Source organism: Linepithema humile, chromosome 1 (assembly GCF_040581485.1).
Source record: "Linepithema humile isolate Giens D197 chromosome 1, Lhum_UNIL_v1.0, whole genome shotgun sequence".
In the NCBI taxonomy this organism is placed as follows: domain Eukaryota; kingdom Metazoa; phylum Arthropoda; class Insecta; order Hymenoptera; family Formicidae; genus Linepithema; species Linepithema humile.
The window spans coordinates 44,140,152-44,160,889 of NC_090128.1; the positions used below are offsets into that span (position 1 = coordinate 44,140,152).

At 36.8% G+C, this 20,738-nt stretch overlaps 2 protein-coding genes and 1 long non-coding RNA gene across 4 annotated transcripts in view; all 3 read right to left on the bottom strand.

The window, feature by feature from the left end:
* dtn (transmembrane protein 132C dtn) overlaps positions 1-20,738 on the bottom strand; it is a 102,913-nt gene that overhangs the window by 21,254 nt on the left and 60,921 nt on the right. For both annotated transcript variants that reach the window (XM_012377281.2, XM_067347186.1), the window contains exons 2-3: positions 14,345-15,431; positions 739-882 (exon numbers count right to left, since the gene is read on the bottom strand). In XM_012377281.2, the coding sequence (XP_012232704.2) occupies positions 739-882; positions 14,345-15,431 (1,231 nt within the window). The remainder of the gene's footprint in view (positions 1-738; positions 883-14,344; positions 15,432-20,738) is intronic.
* LOC136997040 (uncharacterized) lies at positions 3,883-5,510 on the bottom strand. The gene is made up of 2 exons (XR_010887851.1): positions 4,155-5,510; positions 3,883-4,073 (listed from the first exon to the last, which is right to left on the bottom strand). It is a non-coding gene; the product is annotated as an uncharacterized lncRNA (long non-coding RNA).
* On the bottom strand, positions 16,330-19,564 carry LOC105678177 (phospholipase A2-like). Its single transcript, XM_012377282.2, has 4 exons — positions 19,420-19,564; positions 18,975-19,134; positions 17,482-17,634; positions 16,330-16,921 (listed from the first exon to the last, which is right to left on the bottom strand). The coding sequence occupies exons 1-4, from the start codon at positions 19,562-19,564 to the stop codon at positions 16,801-16,803; spliced, it is 579 nt and encodes a 192-aa protein (XP_012232705.1). The 3' UTR covers positions 16,330-16,800.

Genomic DNA, 20,738 nt, shown 5'->3' on the forward strand with positions numbered 1-20,738 from the left:
CGCTTTGATAGCATTGATGCCTTTATATATATATATATATATATATACTTATATTGTATTTCCTTTAAAAATACGATATATCGGGAGTTTGCGTTAAAGTTAATGTAATTTGAAATTTATTTTACTAAACTCTTTAAATCATAGTAAATATACTTAAGTAAATAAATACAGCTTGTTTTTCATTAATCATTCAATCTTGTGAAAATGAAAAAAGAAACGAGGATAAAAAATATAATTTTTCGATGAGTAAATGCGTAGTTTATAAATTCTTAAAACTGATAAATTAATAATTTCGATATTACAAAATGTTAGTATTAAAATAACATTTTATAAATTCTTAAAATTGATAAATTAATAATTTCGATATTATAAAATGTTAGTCCGTTAAAATAACATTTTTGCTTCAAAACAAGTTATTAGCGATAATTCTAAAATTGTATTGATCATAAGAGAAATTAATTTGATGCAATTTTGAGTAAGATTTAACGGATCTGCACTTTTTAACGCGCCGAAAAATTTACACTTTTGCGCAACAAAACTTAATTCGTAGCACTTTCAGCTTAACGAGGGAAGCGCAAGATTTAAATTACTTGCATTAACCGTCCTCATAAATAGTCCACAAAATTCAACAAGAATTTTGCCAAGCTCGCCGACGTATATACATCGACTTAATAAGGGGAAATTGTGCGTGCTGTATGACGAGATTACTTCGAATGCTTTCTACGTGATGCTACTTACGAGCTTGGTGCACGTGATGCCTTTTCCTTGCGTCGCGCCGTGAAAGAAGCGGCTGTGTTTTTCGCGTTAACATCACTCTCAACGATCCAGTCCGGGCTGCTAGATGAGGCATCCAAAATCTTCACGCCAGACTTCACTCTCGCCCTGAAATACACAGTAAGTGCGCAATTATAGCATACATAAGATATTATGCATTAACGTGTGCAATATTGAGTGGAAAGAAATGAAATATTAATCGCATTGAATAAGAAATATCTGCAAATTGTCTTCTATAAAATATTAATCATCCTTTGTTCTTCATTGAGGTGAATATGTGATCACGCGATAAGTATTCATTTATCAATCGGGAAAATTTCATTCTGAACAATTTGATGAATTAATAATTCTATATATACAATTGAGTATAATGTAATATAGAAATGTACTGTAATAATCCTAATATAGAAATCACTCCAATAATCATAATGATTCTTTGAATTCTTTCACTGCTTACAGCAGCAAGTCACATAAATTATATTTTTCCTGAGCACGCAATTTTTCCTATTTCACGCAAAATTAATTAGAAAGTTTATAATTAAAAAATGTCCTACAATTTTGAAATATGCATTCATATTAAGTAAATCTGCAATTATATTATACATGTGCACGAAATAACATTCTAATTATTTAAATATAAGATGACAAAATGCGATGAAATTTGTATAAAACACATTTTTAAAACATTATTTAACAATATTCAATTCTATCATCAATGTACACTATTGTTAATATTGATGTAATTCAATAATCATTTCGGTTATTAGATTTTGATACTATGTAACACATATTTCAATATCACTCAAAAAAATATTTCGCTGATGTAGTTAGATTTCTAGATATCGCAACAAGAATGTATCGCTATTTTTCGTATCTGTGAAAACATTGTTTGTCACATATAGAATTTATAGCAGTAATGTTCTAGCAATAGCTTCTGAAAAATTTAGGTACCATTGCTAAATGTTATTCATTGCATGATCTAACACGTGATTGATCTTATATAGATAGGCGCTTACCGATGTGAACTTGGCGCCCAACTTTATTTTAAAAAAAAATCACTAATCTAGTTCGTTTGTACTTCGTTTGTACCTGTTTGTACCGCTTCTTATTTCGTTTGTACCTCAAAGGGTAAAAAAATACAAGGGGGTGAAAAAATGGCCAGCGCCCGATTACAAGATTTTTAAATTTCGTTTATGCCATTCGAAAGAGAATCGTTTGTACCCGTTTGTACCTCTTTTGATTTTGTTTGTACCTCAAAGGGTTCGAAGATACAGCGTTTTTCAGTTTCAGCCTAACCCTTCTATAGGGAACTTAGCCATTTTACAAGATATCGAGAAACGACCAACGGCATTCGAAAGAGAATCGTTTGTATTCGTTTGTACCACTTTTGTTTTCGTTTGTACCTCAAAGGGTTCGAAGATACAGCGTTCTTCAGTTTCAGCCTAACCCTTTTATAGGGAACTTAGCCATTTTACAAGATATCGAGAAACGGCCAACGGCATTTAAAAGAGAATCGTTTGTATCCGTTTGTACCTCTTTTGTTTTCATTTGTACCTCAAAGGGTTCGGAGATACAGCGTTTTTCAGTTTTAACATAAACAAGCGGTTATTAGTGCCTTCACGCTTAAAGTTAACTGCGTTTCAAATTTTTTATAACACGTAATCAATTTCTTTGTGTGAAATCAACTTAAAATTAACTTAAAATAATATTTTGAATATTGATCGTTTACTTTAAATATTGTATTACGTTACTGTGTTATACTATAAATAAAGATGAATATAATAGTGGAATAATTTTAATTATTGATACCACTTAGGATGAAAATACTTAGAAATTAATAAAATGCTGTATCTTCGAACCCTTTGAGGTACAAACGAAAACAAAAGTGGTACAAACGAATACAAACGATTCTCTTTCGAATGCCGTTGGTCGTTTCTCGATATCTTGTAAAATGGCTAAGTTCCCTATAAAAGGGTTAGGCTGAAACTGAAAAACGCTGTATCTTCGAACCCTTTGAGGTACAAACAAAATCAAAAGAGGTACAAACGGGTACAAACGATTCTCTTTCGAATGGCATAAACGAAATTTAAAAATCTTGTAATCGGGCGCTGGCCATTTTTTCACCCCCTTGTATTTTTTTACCCTTTGAGGTACAAACGAAATAAGAAGCGGTACAAACAGGTACAAACGAAGTACAAACGAACTAGATTAGTGATTTTTTTTTAAAATAAAATTGGGCGCCAAGTTCACATCGGTTAGGCGCTTTAGAGAAACTTTCTTTTTAAAGTTCACAAACAATACAGATATATATTCTGTTTTTGTCATCTAAACTGATTAAGTAATTACATATGCAATATCACAACAGTTGCTAATCATTTATCTGTTTTAGTTAATTTTTTACACCTAGAAAATTTTAGCTATTATTGCAAGATCATTTTTTTGAGTGATCTATTCTTCGAAATGAACATTTAATTGAATTTTATTAAACACAGAAACGTTTTGTATCAATTTCATGATTACTATTTTGCAATTCGACAATTTCAAACAATGCGGTGGCAAATTAATTTGCAACTAGTAAATAATTTAGTTTTTAAACATTTTTAACAATTACATTTAAAATTACTCGATGTGAGAAAACTCGCGTTAAAGATGATACATTACAAAGTACACCAAAAGAAAAAGACAAAGAATAAGATAAAAAGTATCCCCAGGATATTATACAAGTCACGTATAAAGTTTCAGAAGTGTTTCTTTTCAACGAGTACCGCGCAGTATTTTCATTACTCATATCACGTCGTATCGATCCACGTGTATTTCTTTCATCTATCCTATTAGCTGTATGTTCGTCGTCATTAAAAATGATGGAATGTACAATCCTTCACCAATGAGACCCATTCCTTTCATGTTGTTCTAATGCACACGACATCGCCGAGCACATTTTTATATATATAGCCCACAATAGTATTTCTTTATTAAAAGTCAAAAAAGATCGTTCGCATTTCCTCGAGAATATATAAATTAATAATTAATAATTATAGATGTATCAGGCTCTGATAATTGTTAAAATCAATAAATTTGATAGGAGCGTAAAGAGCCAACAGCCAGATATTCGTGCGAAGGTTATCGTGTATTAATTTATAACCATTGAACAATACATTAAAGAACAAACGTTTCAGCCTGTCATCAGGCCTTTATCAATGTTATTACAAAATTCAATAAATACGCAACGCAAAAATTAAATACAAAAAACGAAGTAAATTGACATAATTAACTGAAGAGTAGTTAAAACCACGTTAAAACTGTAATAAAAAAGAGCCAAATGAGAAAATTCCCGTTACAAATTGAGCGCAAACAGAAAAAAAGAAACAATTTTTACATACTTGTGTTAAACATAGTAGAAAGCTCATCCACACAAGATGGAACGAGGTAGGAGAAAAAACTTAGAACCATATAATGTGATGGTTGAAACCTCAATGTACGTGATAGAATAACGATAAATTCAAGCGATGAAAGATTAGTGAGAGGACGGTGGAGAAGGGGGACGGAAAGAAAAAGGAGTATGGAGGGGAGGGTATAAGTACCTAGGAGGGGAAGACAGGAATTAATATATGAAAAGAAAAACGATACAATTATAACGGGGGAAACAAATTAATAATGGGGAGATAAGAGTCCGGTAACCGTTCTGTGTCATTTTGATTGTTCAAGCCTGCACGTTGTCTTTTTATGAACACCATTTTGGATATCAATCTCTTTCCATAAGAAGGTTCTCCGTCCAGAATTCTCACATTGTCCCAGTCAAAATCGTGAGAAAAATCCAATTTATGTTTGGATATAACAGAGGAGGAACAGCTCTTTTTTATGTCATTCTTGTGTTCTTTAATTCTAGTATTAAGCTGTCTTTTTGTCTGACCCACGTAAGTTTTCTCACAATCTCGACATGATATCATGTAAACAACCTGACAATGTGAAAATTTATTTAAACTGTCTTTGCCTGTCCGTATGAATTGTGTTAGATTGTTAGGAATTGAACATGATAATTTTAAATTGAAGCTTCTGGCTATGGAGTTAAAATCTTTATAAACCGAAGGAATGTAAGGAATAGTAAAAAAAGTCTTGAAGTCATTATTGTCATAAATATTGTTTGAACAATTACTAATTAAATTAATGTCACTAGATTTTTTATGAATTAAAAACTTAAGCCTATTATGTATAGTCGAAAAAATAAAATTGATAGGAAAACAGTTATTAAGTAGGATATTGATTGCAATTGTAAAATTCTTGTTATAAAATTCAGGATGAGAAAGTAAAAAAATCCTGTCCGTTAAACTTATAATGGTCCCTTTTTTGTGCGATATCGGATGGTGGGAATGATAATTTAATAGTCTACCTGAAGAAGAAGGTTTCTGAAACCAGTCAAATGTGATAGTGTTATTTTTCACAATCAGAGTTAAATCGAGGAAATTAATACGATTGTCCAAACCAACTTCCACAGTAAACTTTAGTCTCTCATGGTAGGAATTAAAAACGTCACTGATAAAATTTATAGAATTGTTAGGTGCAGCTAAAATGATATTGTCCACATAACGGTAATAAAAAGGTAACCTAAAAGGTAGTCTATCTAACGCACTGATTTCAAGGTCCTGTAGTACTAAGTCAGCAATCAATGGGGATAAAGGAGAGCCCATGGGGGTGCCATAAGTTTGTTTGTAAATTTTGTTGTTAAAATTAAAAAAAGTGGAGCTCAGTATCAAGCGGATGCCCTTCAGAAATTCATTAAGAGGGATGGAAGTATTTGGGGAAATTGAAACCCATCTGTTAGAAATGCTGTCAATAGCTAATTCTATGGGGATGTTCGTGAACATGGATACAACATCTAGAGAAATAATTTGAAAATCGTCCCCAATAACAAATCCCTTCAATTTGTCAACAAAATCGAAACTATTTTCAATGTGGCTATCAGGAAGGGGTAAACTTTTTTGAATAATTTTATGAAAATAAACCGAAAGAGCGTATAAAGGGCTATTGATGGAAGAAACTATAATTCTAAGTGGGAAACCAGGTTTGTGGATTTTTGGTAATCCATAGGCTCTAGGAAGGACGCCATCACTTGTCATTAAGAGTCTATAAATATTGTCCTCAATAAAATTGTTTCTCTTCCACCTCATTAATAATTCCCGCAAATTGCGTGTTAAGATTTTGCAAGGATCTTTGCTGTGTAGAGAGTATGTATCTGAATCACCGAACATTATTTCTAAATCTATGATATATTGATTCTTGTCGAGGGCCACAGTGGTATTTCCTTTGTCTGCTCTGGTGATGATGATGTTAGAGTTAGATCTCAAGAAGCGTTTGGTAAAAGACCACCAAGAGATTAATTTTTTGTCATTAGCATCATAGACAGGTTCCTTTTTATAAAATCTCTCCATTACTTGGATGCATTTGTTTCTGATCGCAGAAGAAGTCTCCTCATCAAACTCGTCTAGCTTTTTTTTATGCTCTTAATCAAGATTGTGGAGGTGTTGTCTTTATTGGCAGGAGTGATAGGCATTCCAAATCTGTCACCCAGTTGTAACAGAAGTTTGACTTCTTTAGGAAATTCAACAGAAGTTAGATTAATAAACCATTTTTCGTTAAAGTTGTCGATATGAGAAGCCTCTTGAAAGGAGTCAGATTTAATGTCAACATGAAAGTTATTGGTATCCGAGCTGTAGCCAAAGCCAAGTTCACCGTTTGATTTGTTGTAGTATACATCGTTACGGTCCAAACTTTTTACTATTTCTTACATTCCTTCGGTTTATAAAGATTTTAACTCCATAGCCAGAAGCTTCAATTTAAAATTATCATGTTCAATTCCTAACAATCTAACACAATTCATACGGACAGGCAAAGACAGTTTAAATAAATTTTCACATTGTCAGGTTGTTTACATGATATCATGTCGAGATTGTGAGAAAACTTACGTGGGTCAGACAAAAAGACAGCTTAATACTAGAATTAAAGAACACAAGAATGACATAAAAAAGAGCTGTTCCTCCTCTGTTATATCCAAACATAAATTGGATTTTTCTCACGATTTTGACTGGGACAATGTGAGAATTCTGGACGGAGAACCTTCTTATGGAAAGAGATTGATATCCAAAATGGTGTTCATAAAAAGACAACGTGCAGGCTTGAACAATCAAAATGACACAGAACGGTTACCGGACTCTTATCTCCCCATTATTAATTTGTTTCCCCCGTTATAATTGTATCGTTTTTCTTTTCATATATTAATTCCTGTCTTCCCCTCCTAGGTACTTATACCCTCCCCTCCATACTCCTTTTTCTTTCCGTCCCCCTTCTCCACCGTCCTCTCACTAATCTTTCATCGCTTGAATTTATCGTTATTCTATCACGTACATTGAGGTTTCAACCATCACATTATATGGTTCTAAGTTTTTTCTCCTACCTCGTTCCATCTTGTGTGGATGAGCTTTCTACTATGTTTAACACAAGTATGTAAAAATTGTTTCTTTTTTTCTGTTTGCGCTCAATTTGTAACGGGAATTTTCTCATTTGGCTCTTTTTTATTACAGTTTTAACGTGGTTTTAACTACTCTTCAGTTAATTATGTCAATTTACTTCGTTTTTTGTATTTAATTTTTGCGTTGCGTATTTATTGAATTTTGTAATAACATTGATAAAGGCCTGATGACAGGCTGAAACGTTTGTTCTTTAATGTATTGTTCAATGGTTATAAATTAATACACGATAACCTTCGCACGAATATCTGGCTGTTGGCTCTTTACGCTCCTATCAAATTTATTAATAATTAATATTTATACAGTTTTATAAATATGCAAAGGAGTAAGTACATATTTTATTTTTTAAAGCACTTATTTATAATTCCTGTAAATAAATACAAAAGTAACATTTTGTTTCGATGAAAAAATTATTTACGTGCCATAATAAATTTTATAAATGTAAAAAAGTAAAAAAAAAAAAGAGAAAGCAGAACAATTAATCATTTTAATCAATAAAAATTTTTCCATTAATTACAAAACCTGTGTACTTTGTAATCTGTGCAAACTTTTCATTATAAATATTAATAATAAAAAAAAATAAAAAATTAAGTTTCCATTAATATAAAAAAAGATTTTTATTTATACTATTGCCTATAATTTTAGCATATAACATATCTGAAAAAAATAGTAAACACGCAATAACCCAATTTTCCCATTCTTACTACGTCTAATTATGTTTCTCAATCTTGTCAGTTATCTTCAGCAAATTGTCAAATGTAGGTATCGGATTTCCATTCGATCGGACTGATGCGTCGAGGACTCTTCATATATGGTACCGGTTCTCAGTTGTCATCGCAATAACACCGTACTACTACTCGTCGAGACGATGTCGTGTGCACTCTATTTCCGATGCACTCGCGGCAATCGCCTAAGAGCCGGATTGAAATTTAAGCAGCGTCGTTGCCGCGAGATGTTGCTCCAAGAAAGCTGCTACACAGGTGTCAATAACGCAGCGCACTTGTCGATGCACTTCATGCTGTGTCACTATGTGACATTTCACGCTTTTCCGACAATCTCCCTCTCTTCACTGCTTTTCGCCGAGCATTCGCGACATTCAGATTGAGGATTGAATTGCACGAAAAACAAGATAGAACACAAAAAAGAAACAGGAAAGAATATCAGTAATATCGGAAATGGAATAATGGAAAGAGTGTTTGGTAACTTTAATTTAGCCCACTAAATCCTTAATTAAGCTGGATTAACGTCAAACAAATGGATTGTTCTAGATAAAAAGAAGTACTCGATATTAAAAAAAAAAAAACAGAATGCCCATCGTTTGTTCTTTAAAGAGATAAAGTTGTAATTTTCTTCCATAAGTTTCACAAAACAAGTACACATTTAAGTGGGACAAAATCATATTCTTAAGTTTTGAAAATTTTAAGAACATTTTAACGGGATTTACTTTAGAATTTCGTTGCAGAGAGAAAAAAGAAAGAGGACATTTTTGTTAAAAAAAAAAAAAACAAAATTATATATGACAAATATATATTATATATTCTTTTTAAACGTTCTTTATGATCTCGAGATTTTCGCGTAAATTTTTCAAAAATTCTCACAGTTAATGGAGCGAAAGCGCATGTATCTAGACGGAAAGTTTGCAAATGAGAACAAAGATCGTATTTTACGACAGCGAGGAACGTTTTCCTCATCATCGCCAAGTCGACATGTTTGAACAAGGAAAGCTTGCATTCTTCGCTCCGATCTACTCATGCTCTAGTTACGTGACCGGGTCACGAGGTCGGTATTGCACACGCGGTATGTAACGCAAGAGAGGAGAGAATCGCAGGCGAAGAAATGCGTCTGTCTGACGCCGCAATGCATAGATTTTCACTACAGATATCCGTCGTTGCGTCCGCATAGCGTTGCAATACAAATATACGATACAAAAGCCAGGCGCCATCGCCGTTGTCGCAATACGACCGTGATAATCCGACCCCTGATAATCTCTTTGAGTAAAATTATCGAGAAATTAAAAACAAAATTGATTACTGTACGTAATTTTATTTTTACACTCAACACTCTTATTTGATCTCGCTCTACTCTTCGAATGGCTCGATATTTTTGTTTAGATAACTCGATCACTTCTCGCTTCCGCTTAGATCGGATTATCGAGAGACTGAGACACAACAATAATAATCTTCATTAACCAAAAATTTTTTTTGATTAAAAATACTGTTAAGAATTGAAAAAGAAAACATCAATATAGGATACTGTTTGCCATGCGGCATACAATTTATTCAAAGAATGTATTATTATTGTGGCTTATTGCATCTCTTCAAAATCACGACTTCGACTGCAGCATTAAAACGGTCGTTGAGATTGGAAGGAGAATTTTCAGATGCGCAAATGCAACGTCGCCCGGCTGTAAGCGGATCTCACAGTGGAAAAGTGCACCGCGAGTGGCTGATACGAAACTTGGGGACGCGCCGTATAGTTTCCGGCTGAACACGGTCCAAGCGAGACCGGATATTGCTTCTTCAAGTTGCTTCGGCGTATTTGCCGAAGTTGAAGAAGCGGCCGACTAATTCCTATTTAAAAAGGTCGCCGCCGGTGCCGCCCATAATAACTCAATTTGTCCTTTTCCGTAGAGAAATGGGGACTGCTTCTTATCGCTCGTTTGCCATCACTAAAATGTACCTTTTCCCCTTGCGCGTGTTACCATAATGCGGATCAGCGGAAAGAAATTCGAAGCGTGGAAACGTCTACGAGAAACGTGACATTTTCCGAGACGTCCCGAGGTCCCGGAATAAAATATTCCTGAGGCGAAATGTCGCTCCGAGGCGAAGTCTGATTTGTTGCGTGCGTTTGCAGCACGCGAATATCTAGCAAAAGAGACGTTAGCGTCACATCGGGCGAAAAGCATTTGCGGTCAAGTAGAAAAAAATTTTCAAAGAAGCAAAACAGACGCCTATTCCTTGTCTAATTGTGAACGTCTCGTCTAAAAGAAATGTTCTGTAGTTCTTTAACGTCGCTTAGTAGAAAATGGCATGTGCATTAATATTTTATGATTCGAGCCAAATATATCATATGACTCGAGCCAAATATTAGATTAAATGCTTGGCAAAATATCAAGATCTTCGCGGATGCCTTGTTTGAAAATTTTACCAGCGTCAAACATTATGTAACGTACGATGGTTTCCACTGCAGGCGCATTCTGTGCCGCATACTGCGGCGCATACCACAGATCACACACGGTGTATTAATTTTGCACTCCACAATCATACTAACGGCAGATACGCATACGTTGCATATCCAAGAACTCGAGTTGTTCCCGACGTCGAGCGTCATAATTTAAACGCGCAAAAACAAATGTAATTACCATTGTTGTCCTCTAGTTTGTTTTCTCATCTCCGGCAATTAATTTACATATCTCCAATCTTAATCGTTTCGACGGATCCAGAGTCTTAATTAAATCAAGCTGAGAGAGAATTAAACTGCAGAAAACAGCACTACAGCAAGGCACTTAGCGCACATAGCAAAAACTTTAGATATAAAACTTCGATTTATTCCCGTTGACGCAACATCGCGAACGAATGCACAAAGTTCTGAATAAAAATTTATATTAAGAGAAAAAAAAAAATTCAATCTCTTCGTACGTATCTTAATACTTTTCTTATCAAAAAATACCATTAAACATAAACAAAACAGATAATAGTAGCTCTAGCAACGTGTTATCTATATTTGTTACTATAAGCGCTGTTCTATATTTATATTTATCTCGCACACGCACACAAAACGCAATTTGATAAAATTTCATTTATAGCTTTTAAATGTTAAATCTTTTATACTTTTATCATTTATTCGTGCCTTTAAAGATTAAATTTGTGTATTTACAACTAGTGTGTAATATATTTCTCGTGAAAAAATTATATTTTAGTTGACAGAAATAAACGGTACTAAATATGACAGAGAAAAAAAAACACGAGGATATTTTAAAAATTATGATAAATATTTTAAGAGCAAACCAGAATAACTATCAAAGACACTTTTGTCGCTAGTAATCGTAGTATTTACAATCACAACGAGAGGTTTAAGGATTGGAAGCGCAACACGAAAGGAGTGGATATTCGGTCATTGTTAAACGCGTTCGGTACATCGACCAGACGAGTTAGAGAAGCAAGCCAATTACAAGTTCCAGATCAAGTTATTTCCGCGAGCCTATTTCACATTTACATACAAATCGCCGATGTGCGAAGCGACGGCCGGAGAGCATTATCGAAAGCGATCTCGAGTGTATGTGTACACGTTTCCACATTGACGAATGACCAAATGTTGCTTCGCAGCTATCGTTTATTCAATGACCTCTCTTGCCACCGTTCGTGTTTTGGACGACCGATCGATAGAGGCAGTGGTGCGATTGTACTTACACAGGGATAAAGCGATTCGCAAATCGGCAACATCCGTACATTCGTGCTTCGAGAAAAGTTTGAAGAACTGACAAAGATAAGGTTAAGACGTTATATAATTAATTTCTATCAACACAGCCCTCCCCAACGATGTCTCATAATTATAATAAGGCTAAATATATCGCAAAATATTGATGATTTAATATAATGATAAAAAAGGATTTCTCTCGCCGACATAAAAGTGAATGACATCTTTTTAAATTCGTGTTGCGGCGTTTGCGAAAAAGTGCGGGATGTCGAGAACACTATGTATAGCGGCTGCAGTGTTGAATTGCAATATCAGAGGCGAAGACCTATGGTCGGAGTAGCACGCGGCTTAAGAGGCGGGCGCGTAGGAAATCTACAGTTTAACGCGACGCTGTAAGAGCCTTAGATTAAGGTTGCGAGACATAAAAAGCGGTATAAAGCCTCCCCCTCGACGCGGACAAAAGCTACGATTAGCTCTTAGTGCGCTCTTTAACGCGTGAAGAAATTTTCGCTCGCCCGTTTTCCCCTGAGAGCTTCTTCGCGTAGTAATTCGCGTTTAAAGTATTTAAGAGATTCGAACGAGCGTGTTCTTTTCCAAATTCTCGTGCACTAGAATTAGATTTCTGATATAAAAATGTAACTGTATTTATACCATTTGTGATCCTTCATAACTGCTATCGTAATTAAAAATTCCTAATTTATAATATTTCATTAAATATTGAATAAGAAATTACGCTAACGCGATCTAATATTGTATGTGAAATATTTTTCGGGAATTTGAGATCAACTGTTCGGTCGAAATTACACAGCGGCAGTAATTCGATACTATTACCAAATTAATATTGTGTTAATGTTCGATGAATATTATAGCATTATTAATTTGATAATATCTGATCATTATTGGATGTGAAAAGACTGGTCGTAATCACTTAAAATAAAGTGACTTCAGCTATATAAAATAGATAACAAACATTGATTTATGAAAAAATGACTTTTGTAAAAATATTACGTTTCTTATAAAACTATCGAAAGAATGTTTAATTATGCAAATTTCATGTAGAAACTACGCAATTCTGTTCTAAAATCGTTTTTGCAAAATTACGAAGCCTCTTGATAGCCTGCGACCTCCGCAATGAGTCTAACTATCGATGTTATTATCTCATGCACTATCACTGTTCAAATGCGTCATACGATAATTTGGATACAAAATAATAAAATTATTTGTGAGTCAAGGACTTAATAAACGAAAATAAAATGTTATTTAATATAACAGCGATAAGTAGTGATGTTTTAACAAAAAATATAGATTAATGTATTTACGTTTTCATGTGTTTTTAAGTCGTTCAATTTTATAGATTTACTGCGACAAATAACTAACGGAGAGAAATGTTATCTAAAAGTTTAATTATTAACTTAACTTGTTAAAAATTTATATCTCAATTAAACTGTGATATTAGATTTCACGATATTATTCAGAACACGAATTAATCGTGTAAATGCAGTTTGGAGTCATGTAACAGTATACAGGAGCTTGTAATTCGTGTTTGTCTGAGAAGCTTGAATAAGCTGTGTAATGATAAATTGAAGAGATTTAAATAAGATCGAACGAATTAGAAGTAGGTTGAAAAGAAATTTATCAATATCTTTTTCGCAGTGTAAATAAAAATTGTAGTTAAAAATCTAAATTATATCCTTGTACAATTAATAAGCAATTAATAAGCAAATTATATTTAACTAAAGAATAAGTTTATATTTGTCGATAACAAATTTATAATAATAAGAATGCGGAAATAAAAATCCCACAGAAATCCGATAGAAAAATGTAAGCTATATTAGTTAAAAATACGCGAATTAAAATATTCTCTTCGAGATATCACTTACGTCACCAGGAAATGTTAATCCGTTCCGAGATATTCGAGATATTACACGCAGCATGTTCGTCGATAACTGGTTAATTATGTAAGTTCAACGGTACGATTTTATGGAGCGGCAAGTCTTTTGTTGTTACAAACGATATGAATCTTGCGTGACTTACAGTCCGCTATAGCTCGCTTTATCTATACCTATACGTCATTACTCCGCGTGGAACCTCAGTATTCACCTTATAAAATGTTCAAGCGTTTCCCGATTACACGACGTAAAAAAAGCACTTCAACATCGGCCATATTCTTTACAACGTGCTAAAGCCAACGACTCGTTTCTCACGCAGATTGGCTGCCGGTCCCGTGCTCGAGTGTATTCTCCGCGTTAGTCGCTGTTGCGGAACTTCCGAGTGTTAACAACAGACAAGCTTGCAACTTTGTCCTTGCCAGCTTACTTGACAATTCATCCAATTAGGAAATTTTAGCTCCCGCCGACGGAATGCTCGCGACCTACCAACTTCCGGCCGCGCAAGAATGGTCTCTTAAGCGGAGCTTAAAACGCTTTTCACAAAAGAATTTGTTGACTGATGAATATAAATGACTCCGGAAACTGTTAACATATGTTTCCCCGCTATCGTTAATCTATTTTTAATTGATAAACTATCGTAAGTAGTTATCTTGACAGATTTCAATCTTTACCGCGATTAAATTCATCGCGTTTTCTTAACGGCATACAATTCGCGACTTGGGCAAAATTTATAAAGCTTCTTACCTCAAAAAAACCGCGATGATTAACGGCGGCTGCTCCTGCCGCGGGTCCGTCGCCTTAGCGGGATGCAGGAAGGCCGGGATGTGCAATCTGGACCTCGGATAGAGCGGTCCGTGCGGCACCAGCAGCGTCAACAAGTCGTCCGCCTTCAGTTCTTTGTAATTTGCTCTGTTGGGTGCCAGCGGCACTTGACCCAGAGGAGTGACAGGTTGAATCTGCACTCTGGGTCTGCAAAATCCAGATCCACCGATGCTGTCGACCGAACCGCCGCCGCTGCCGAGTCCCCCTTCTTCCGCTCGCGGTTCCAGCACGGAGTAAGCAACCTGAATCAATCGCGGCAGACTCTTGGTAACCTTGATGCGACCGGAGGCGTCGGGCGGTGGCAGCGGTGCCCACCAATCCGCTGGTATAGTGATCTGCGCGAGACATACGCCGTTCTCGCCGTCGGGGCTGCAGGCGGCTGTGAGCGACAAAGTAGACGATGAAGAGGACGAGGAGGAGGAGGAATAGTAAGAAGAAGAGTAGCTGCGTCCGCTGCTTCTCGACGGGCTGGCCAGGCTGGCGTGCAGCACCACGCAGACCCGTTGATGCCGTGCCATCAATAGCTGACGCCTACCGCCGGCCTCGCTGCCGGCGTGGAAGAGTACCCTGAGGACCGGCGAATCGCGCGGCACGCTGTTACCCACCAAGTGGGCCGACATGTCCAGGTGACGGGCACCGAGCTCCTGCGCGTCCAATATGGTTGCGGCCGTCAGGTTGCGCCGCGTTTCCGGCGCCGGCAACGCGTCGAGCGGATCAGGAACTATGTAACGCGCCGGCACGGTCTGCTTGGTGCTAAAAGGCCCGTAAGTGGCCCGCACCGACACCGGCTCGCTCGTCTGGAAGACGGTGAATTTGTCGATCGAGAGGACGGAGCCGGGCGGCGGCGACGGTATTGCGCTTCCCGCATTGTTATTGTTGCTCGACACGCCCGTCGATAGCGCCGGAACGGAGTCCGACGTGCCGCGGGCCGGCAAAAACCGCGGTGAATGCTTCAGGAAGAATCCGCCATCCTTATTTTCGAAGTGCACCTCCACTGACGCCGCCACGTCTGAAACAACAAGGAAGGAACAACTGACGTTAACATCTTGATACTGACAAGTCAAACGTGTTCTGATGATATACGTTTTTCTTATCGCTTACACAATATTTTTATTGCTCTCTATTTTCTCAATTCTATAAATCTTCCATGCACACATTCCATATTCTGAAATTTATTAGCGTTGCTTTACGTTGCGTTTTGGCGTTTAACAATAGCAACGACGACGACGACAACGCGTGCACGATTTTCACGACGATAAATCACGACGTTCAACGCGAAAGTCGACAATTTTTCCTATCGCGTCGATGGTACACGACGCTACGAAGAATGGAGTCGCCGGAAAAGTTGGCGCGCGCTTACGCGCATCCGAAAGTTGGCGCAGGTGAGTGGAGAAGTTGTAAATCGGTGGTAGAAGAGAGAGAGAGAGAGGTGATGGCGATGCGAGGGATGGCGCGGCTGCGCTCCATCCGAACATAAATTTCCGAGCAAATCCCGGAGTAAGCGCCAGCTGCCCGCACGGCCTCGCGTAAAATGGAGGAAAGCTACGGAAAAGCGAAGAGGCGAAGAGAGAAGCGAGCCCCTCGATTCAACTCTCGTCGCTTATCTCCCGCCCCGGCCACCCTTCGGACCGCCCTTTTCGCTTCTTCCGTGCTAACTTAGCTTCTGTTTTTTTTCATCTGATAACAGGCGATTACGCTGAAATGATTTAGTGTAGTTTCAACGGAACATATTGCTATATTGCGAAGCGAATAAAGCAAAGTGGATAAAAGCGGTTGTATCGTAAAGAATTTAGGAAAAGGATTACTTGTGAATTTTAATCGCAATGACTCTACATTTCACGCCTTAAAACTAATAACTCCGTTGCATAAAAATTTCAAATATTGATAGAAAGTTATTATTATCTTTGTTATTTTTAACTAGAATCAACATGAATACTTGAGCCTAGTTATGTTTGCTGTTTGTTACGTCGATACTAGATATATTTGTTGTTTATCATATCGTATCAAACCACAAAAATAAAACTCTTACGATCCGCAGTTTTGATTGGCGCATTTAATGACTACGACCATCGCAATTTCCACTTTCGCGGATAGTCCACTCCACAATTTCACATCCTTCGTGTACTGCGTACGGCTTTAAGCAAACGGCGGAATCATCGCGCGTTAAAGCACGGTGAAAAAAAAACAAAAACAAGAGACAGCAGAAATGAAATGGTCATAAGAGCGGTTTTATTGGCGTTTATTTAACTAACGTTGATAGGTGTAGGTCGACTGAAAGTTTACACAACTTTACGTGCATGACGTTTCCCCCAAAAGGATTGGTACTGTCGTAAAATAGACTTCTATCGGTCAGCAAATGAAGCGTCGAAATCGAACGATCAAATATGACGTCCGACGATTGTCCGGTGGTCGTTTTGAAAATACGTGGGAATGTCGAACCACTGATACATCTTCGATTGGCTCTCGTCCAGCTCGTACTCCAAACAGCGTCTAGGAATGCTGCCAAGAGGTCGTTATCACATCATTCTTAAAAGTTTCAGATACTCGCGATAAGCCGCGGCCTTTTCGCAACATATTTTACGGTTTACGCAAAATTTTCATACATTTTCAACGCTTGTGTTAAAGAATTGACGTTACATATACTGTGTCTAGCAAAGGAATACAAATACTTCGCCACTAAATTCTACAGTCGATTTCGAATGAAAAATGTCGCATTCACATGAATCTCAATGCATATCAAAATATAACTGAAAAAATTAAACAGATAATCAAGAAGCATTTATAGAAACTATTTAAAACTAATGTTATAATGTTATATTTTAAAACCAAGTGTTATAAAAAAATGACAGAGCTTTCAAAAATAGTAACTAATATATGACGCGCCACTTTCTGGCGCGCAACAAATATTGCAATATGCGTAAATATGCGACAGCATGGATTCATATATACTATATTAAATAGGTTTGCGAAAGGATTGATGAATCTCTCGAGTGTCTGACCCATTTGAAAGTCGAGCACTGATTCTCTACTCGTGAAGCTTTAATACATTTACGACTCACAGTGAATGCCGTTTGCAGCCAACGATGGGATAGTCTTCGCGGAAGCACTTCGTGTCTAACACGCTGAAGTAGAGGAAGCCGACCTTCGTGCTAACGAGTTCCTCCGAACTATGGAGACAGTCGTAGAACCTCTCGTCGCATGAGCAGTGTAGCCTGCGATTTCACGACGCTTTATCAGATTACTCATTATACAAAAAATTACTTTGACCTTATTATAATTCAAAATTATTTATGTAACTGTCGAAAACACGGGACGATATTGTTCGCGAGAAACATTTTTCGATTGAAAGCAGGTGAGCCGTACTGAAAGTAGGTTGCAGCGAGTAATCGACGGGGTTTCGGGGCAAGAGTGGAATAAAATTCACTTGAAGCATGAAGTCGCGTGTCTAAAGTAGAGCTTACAAATTACGAGCTTAGTTCAACCTTCTTTTAAATCCTCCATTTTGTCTTAAATCCCGGAACATTAACAGGAATTATCGGCTGCGGGCCGAACAAAGGGTAGCGACTGCGTCTTTAACGTGTAACAATATTTCTTCCTCAACGTATTTTTTTTTTTTTTTATACAACCACTATAAATATTTTTTATCACAAACGATCAATACTGTGCTATGATTTATTTCACACTACGTGTTTCGATATGCTATAAGGTAAGCTAAACATTTTTTTCCCACTTTGTCGCACATCGTAAGAAAAATTTCTCTGTAATTAATATACAAAGTTTGCAATAATGCACGACATCATTTATCAACGTCAAACGTCAGCCGCTACTATAGCAAAGCACGCACGAAACTTGGTAACTGCTCCAGTTGCATGAAACTCGCTCAACAGACTTGCCACAGAGCACGACTAGTTTGTTGACTTCTTTCTACAATTGCTATTGAATGTCTCTGCATGGTGAAATGACAACAGTATGATATATATAATAGCGTGCAGAACGAAATATACCTGTGCGTTTCGTAGAAAAGGAAACCGAAACATTTTTTTTTATCTTTTAGATAATTCAATAGTGTAAAGCTCCGTTTATCACCTCGATCGTACTTATAATACTTCTATTATTTATACGCATAAACGTGCGTACGTATTATTCATACAAAGATAACTACGATAAATTGCGTATATGCTAAAAATTAAAGAACAAAAACGTTTTTGCATAGTAATTTACATAGTAAATGTACAAGTAACATTTTTTACTGCACTATTATTTATATCGCGTTTCTAATAAAGTTAACACGTTTTTACAAGAGAAGAGTATATGGACGCGGCATAAAAATATCTGTACGCCAAGTATTGAAAAATATCGAGAATCGATAAACTTTAATTCTTGTAAGTAAGTCGGACTTTTCTGAATATGCATTACGCAAAGAACTGATAAATCGCTATTGAAATTTAATTTACATTTCCTAAGAGCATTTTAAAATCTTTATCCAAAAGATGTTCTATTAAAAAAAAAAAAAAAATTAACACAAAGAACGTTGCACCGATTCAAAATTCACCTTGTGTAAAAAGCGGTATTCGTCAGACCATGCTTCGTCTGCGTCGCCTCAATTATATCATTGCAATTGTCGTGTTCACGGCAGCATGCGTCGGTCATCGCGAATATCCCTAGATCATCCGGACCGTCCGCGACATTACCACTGCCACACCATTTCGTTCCTGATGAAGTTTAAATAAACGATGAAATATCAAGTTCGACAAAAAATGACTTTAGCATTATTAAAAACACTGACTACATAAAACTGCTGGTTTTTTTTTTTTTTTTTTTTTTTGGACGTATAATTCTATACCAAAAAAATTAGCAGAAAAAAAGCCGTAAAAATCATTTGTGTGTAACAATGTTGGATTATCAGAGGTAAAAAATTATGTGAATTTTTTTTACAGTGTATAAAGTAAACAAGTTTTTACTGATTGTACTTGTAAGGATATTTTAATAAATCCCACCTGGAAATATGAAAGCCGGTTGAAATGACACTTCGCGAAGATCATTACTGATAACGTCGCTGCTGTTCGGAAATGCAATGTGCCAGCCGTGAACGCTCTGGAGCAGTAACAAGAGTACGAAAAACCACATGATAGTAGAAGTCATCGCGACGGAATCCTACGATCGTTTTACGACGGACGTGGAAAAAAATCCTCTTTTATACGCGAAAGAGGAAATTTGTTCATGCACCCCATTTCGTTTCTAAGTCATCTAATCGCTTGGGTTGCGCTCGGCGTACGAAAAAGGCGACCGTCGTGCGGCGGATAACATTTACGTTTCCTGCGACGGAATTAATTCGCGTCGAGATAACGCGACCGCGTCCTGAAGGGAGAATTATCGAGGGACCTCGTTGATTATCGTAATAGATGCAACGCGACGCGTCGAAAAGTAGACGAAGCAACTGGCAAAGCTTCCGGACTAATTTAGTGCGGTGAAAAACCTCGCCGCAGGCGAGTTAATGAAAGATAAAACAATAAATTAACGATCGCGGACATGTTGACAAAAAAAAGTAGAGTGTGATATGTGATCGAATTAAATTAAACATTAAATTGTTTTAGATACATCAGCGGCAATTTATACGACTAGTTGTTTTATCATTTTACAACTGACAAAACATCTAGATAAGAAATTAGAGAGAGCGTTTTAGTTATCCGATGAATAGCAATCCGCAGTTTATTTACCGCTGATGAAATCGACCACAAGCCCGCAAATAACCGCAAGCGAAATTCGACAAAAACTGAATTTCACACAAGAAAGTTCCAAAAATTTAATTTCACGACGGGTGAAAAACGTTTTTTCCGTGACGGACAAATGACAGAGATTTTGAAATGGCACTCACAGTGGCAAGCTCTCAGAGTGGAACGCACGATTTCAGAGTAGTGTAGATTTAAATGGACCAGCGCACTTTCATTTCGAGAGCAAACGAAAGCTCTGCGATCTCTTTGTTCGCGGCCTTTGACTGAAATTTTTCCCCACGATCAAAATGGCAATCGCAATTTACGTCATTCTTAAAGTAAGAGTAACGCATTCAATGGCACGTGCTTGTTGTTGTTTCAGTAGCAGGATTATGATAATGACTAGTATCGAAGGTAAGCTCATAGAATAGGAGAGAAGGATACGGACGGGCGAGTAGGTTACGAACCCCGGAGCTGCCCGGCATACGTCAATATTGTGCAACCGTGATACCAATAATAACTCGACCAATAATCGATTACCGAGTTGTTGCTGTCGATACAGTAGTCGGCGAATTGACAAAATGTACAATGGAACGGGTGGTTAC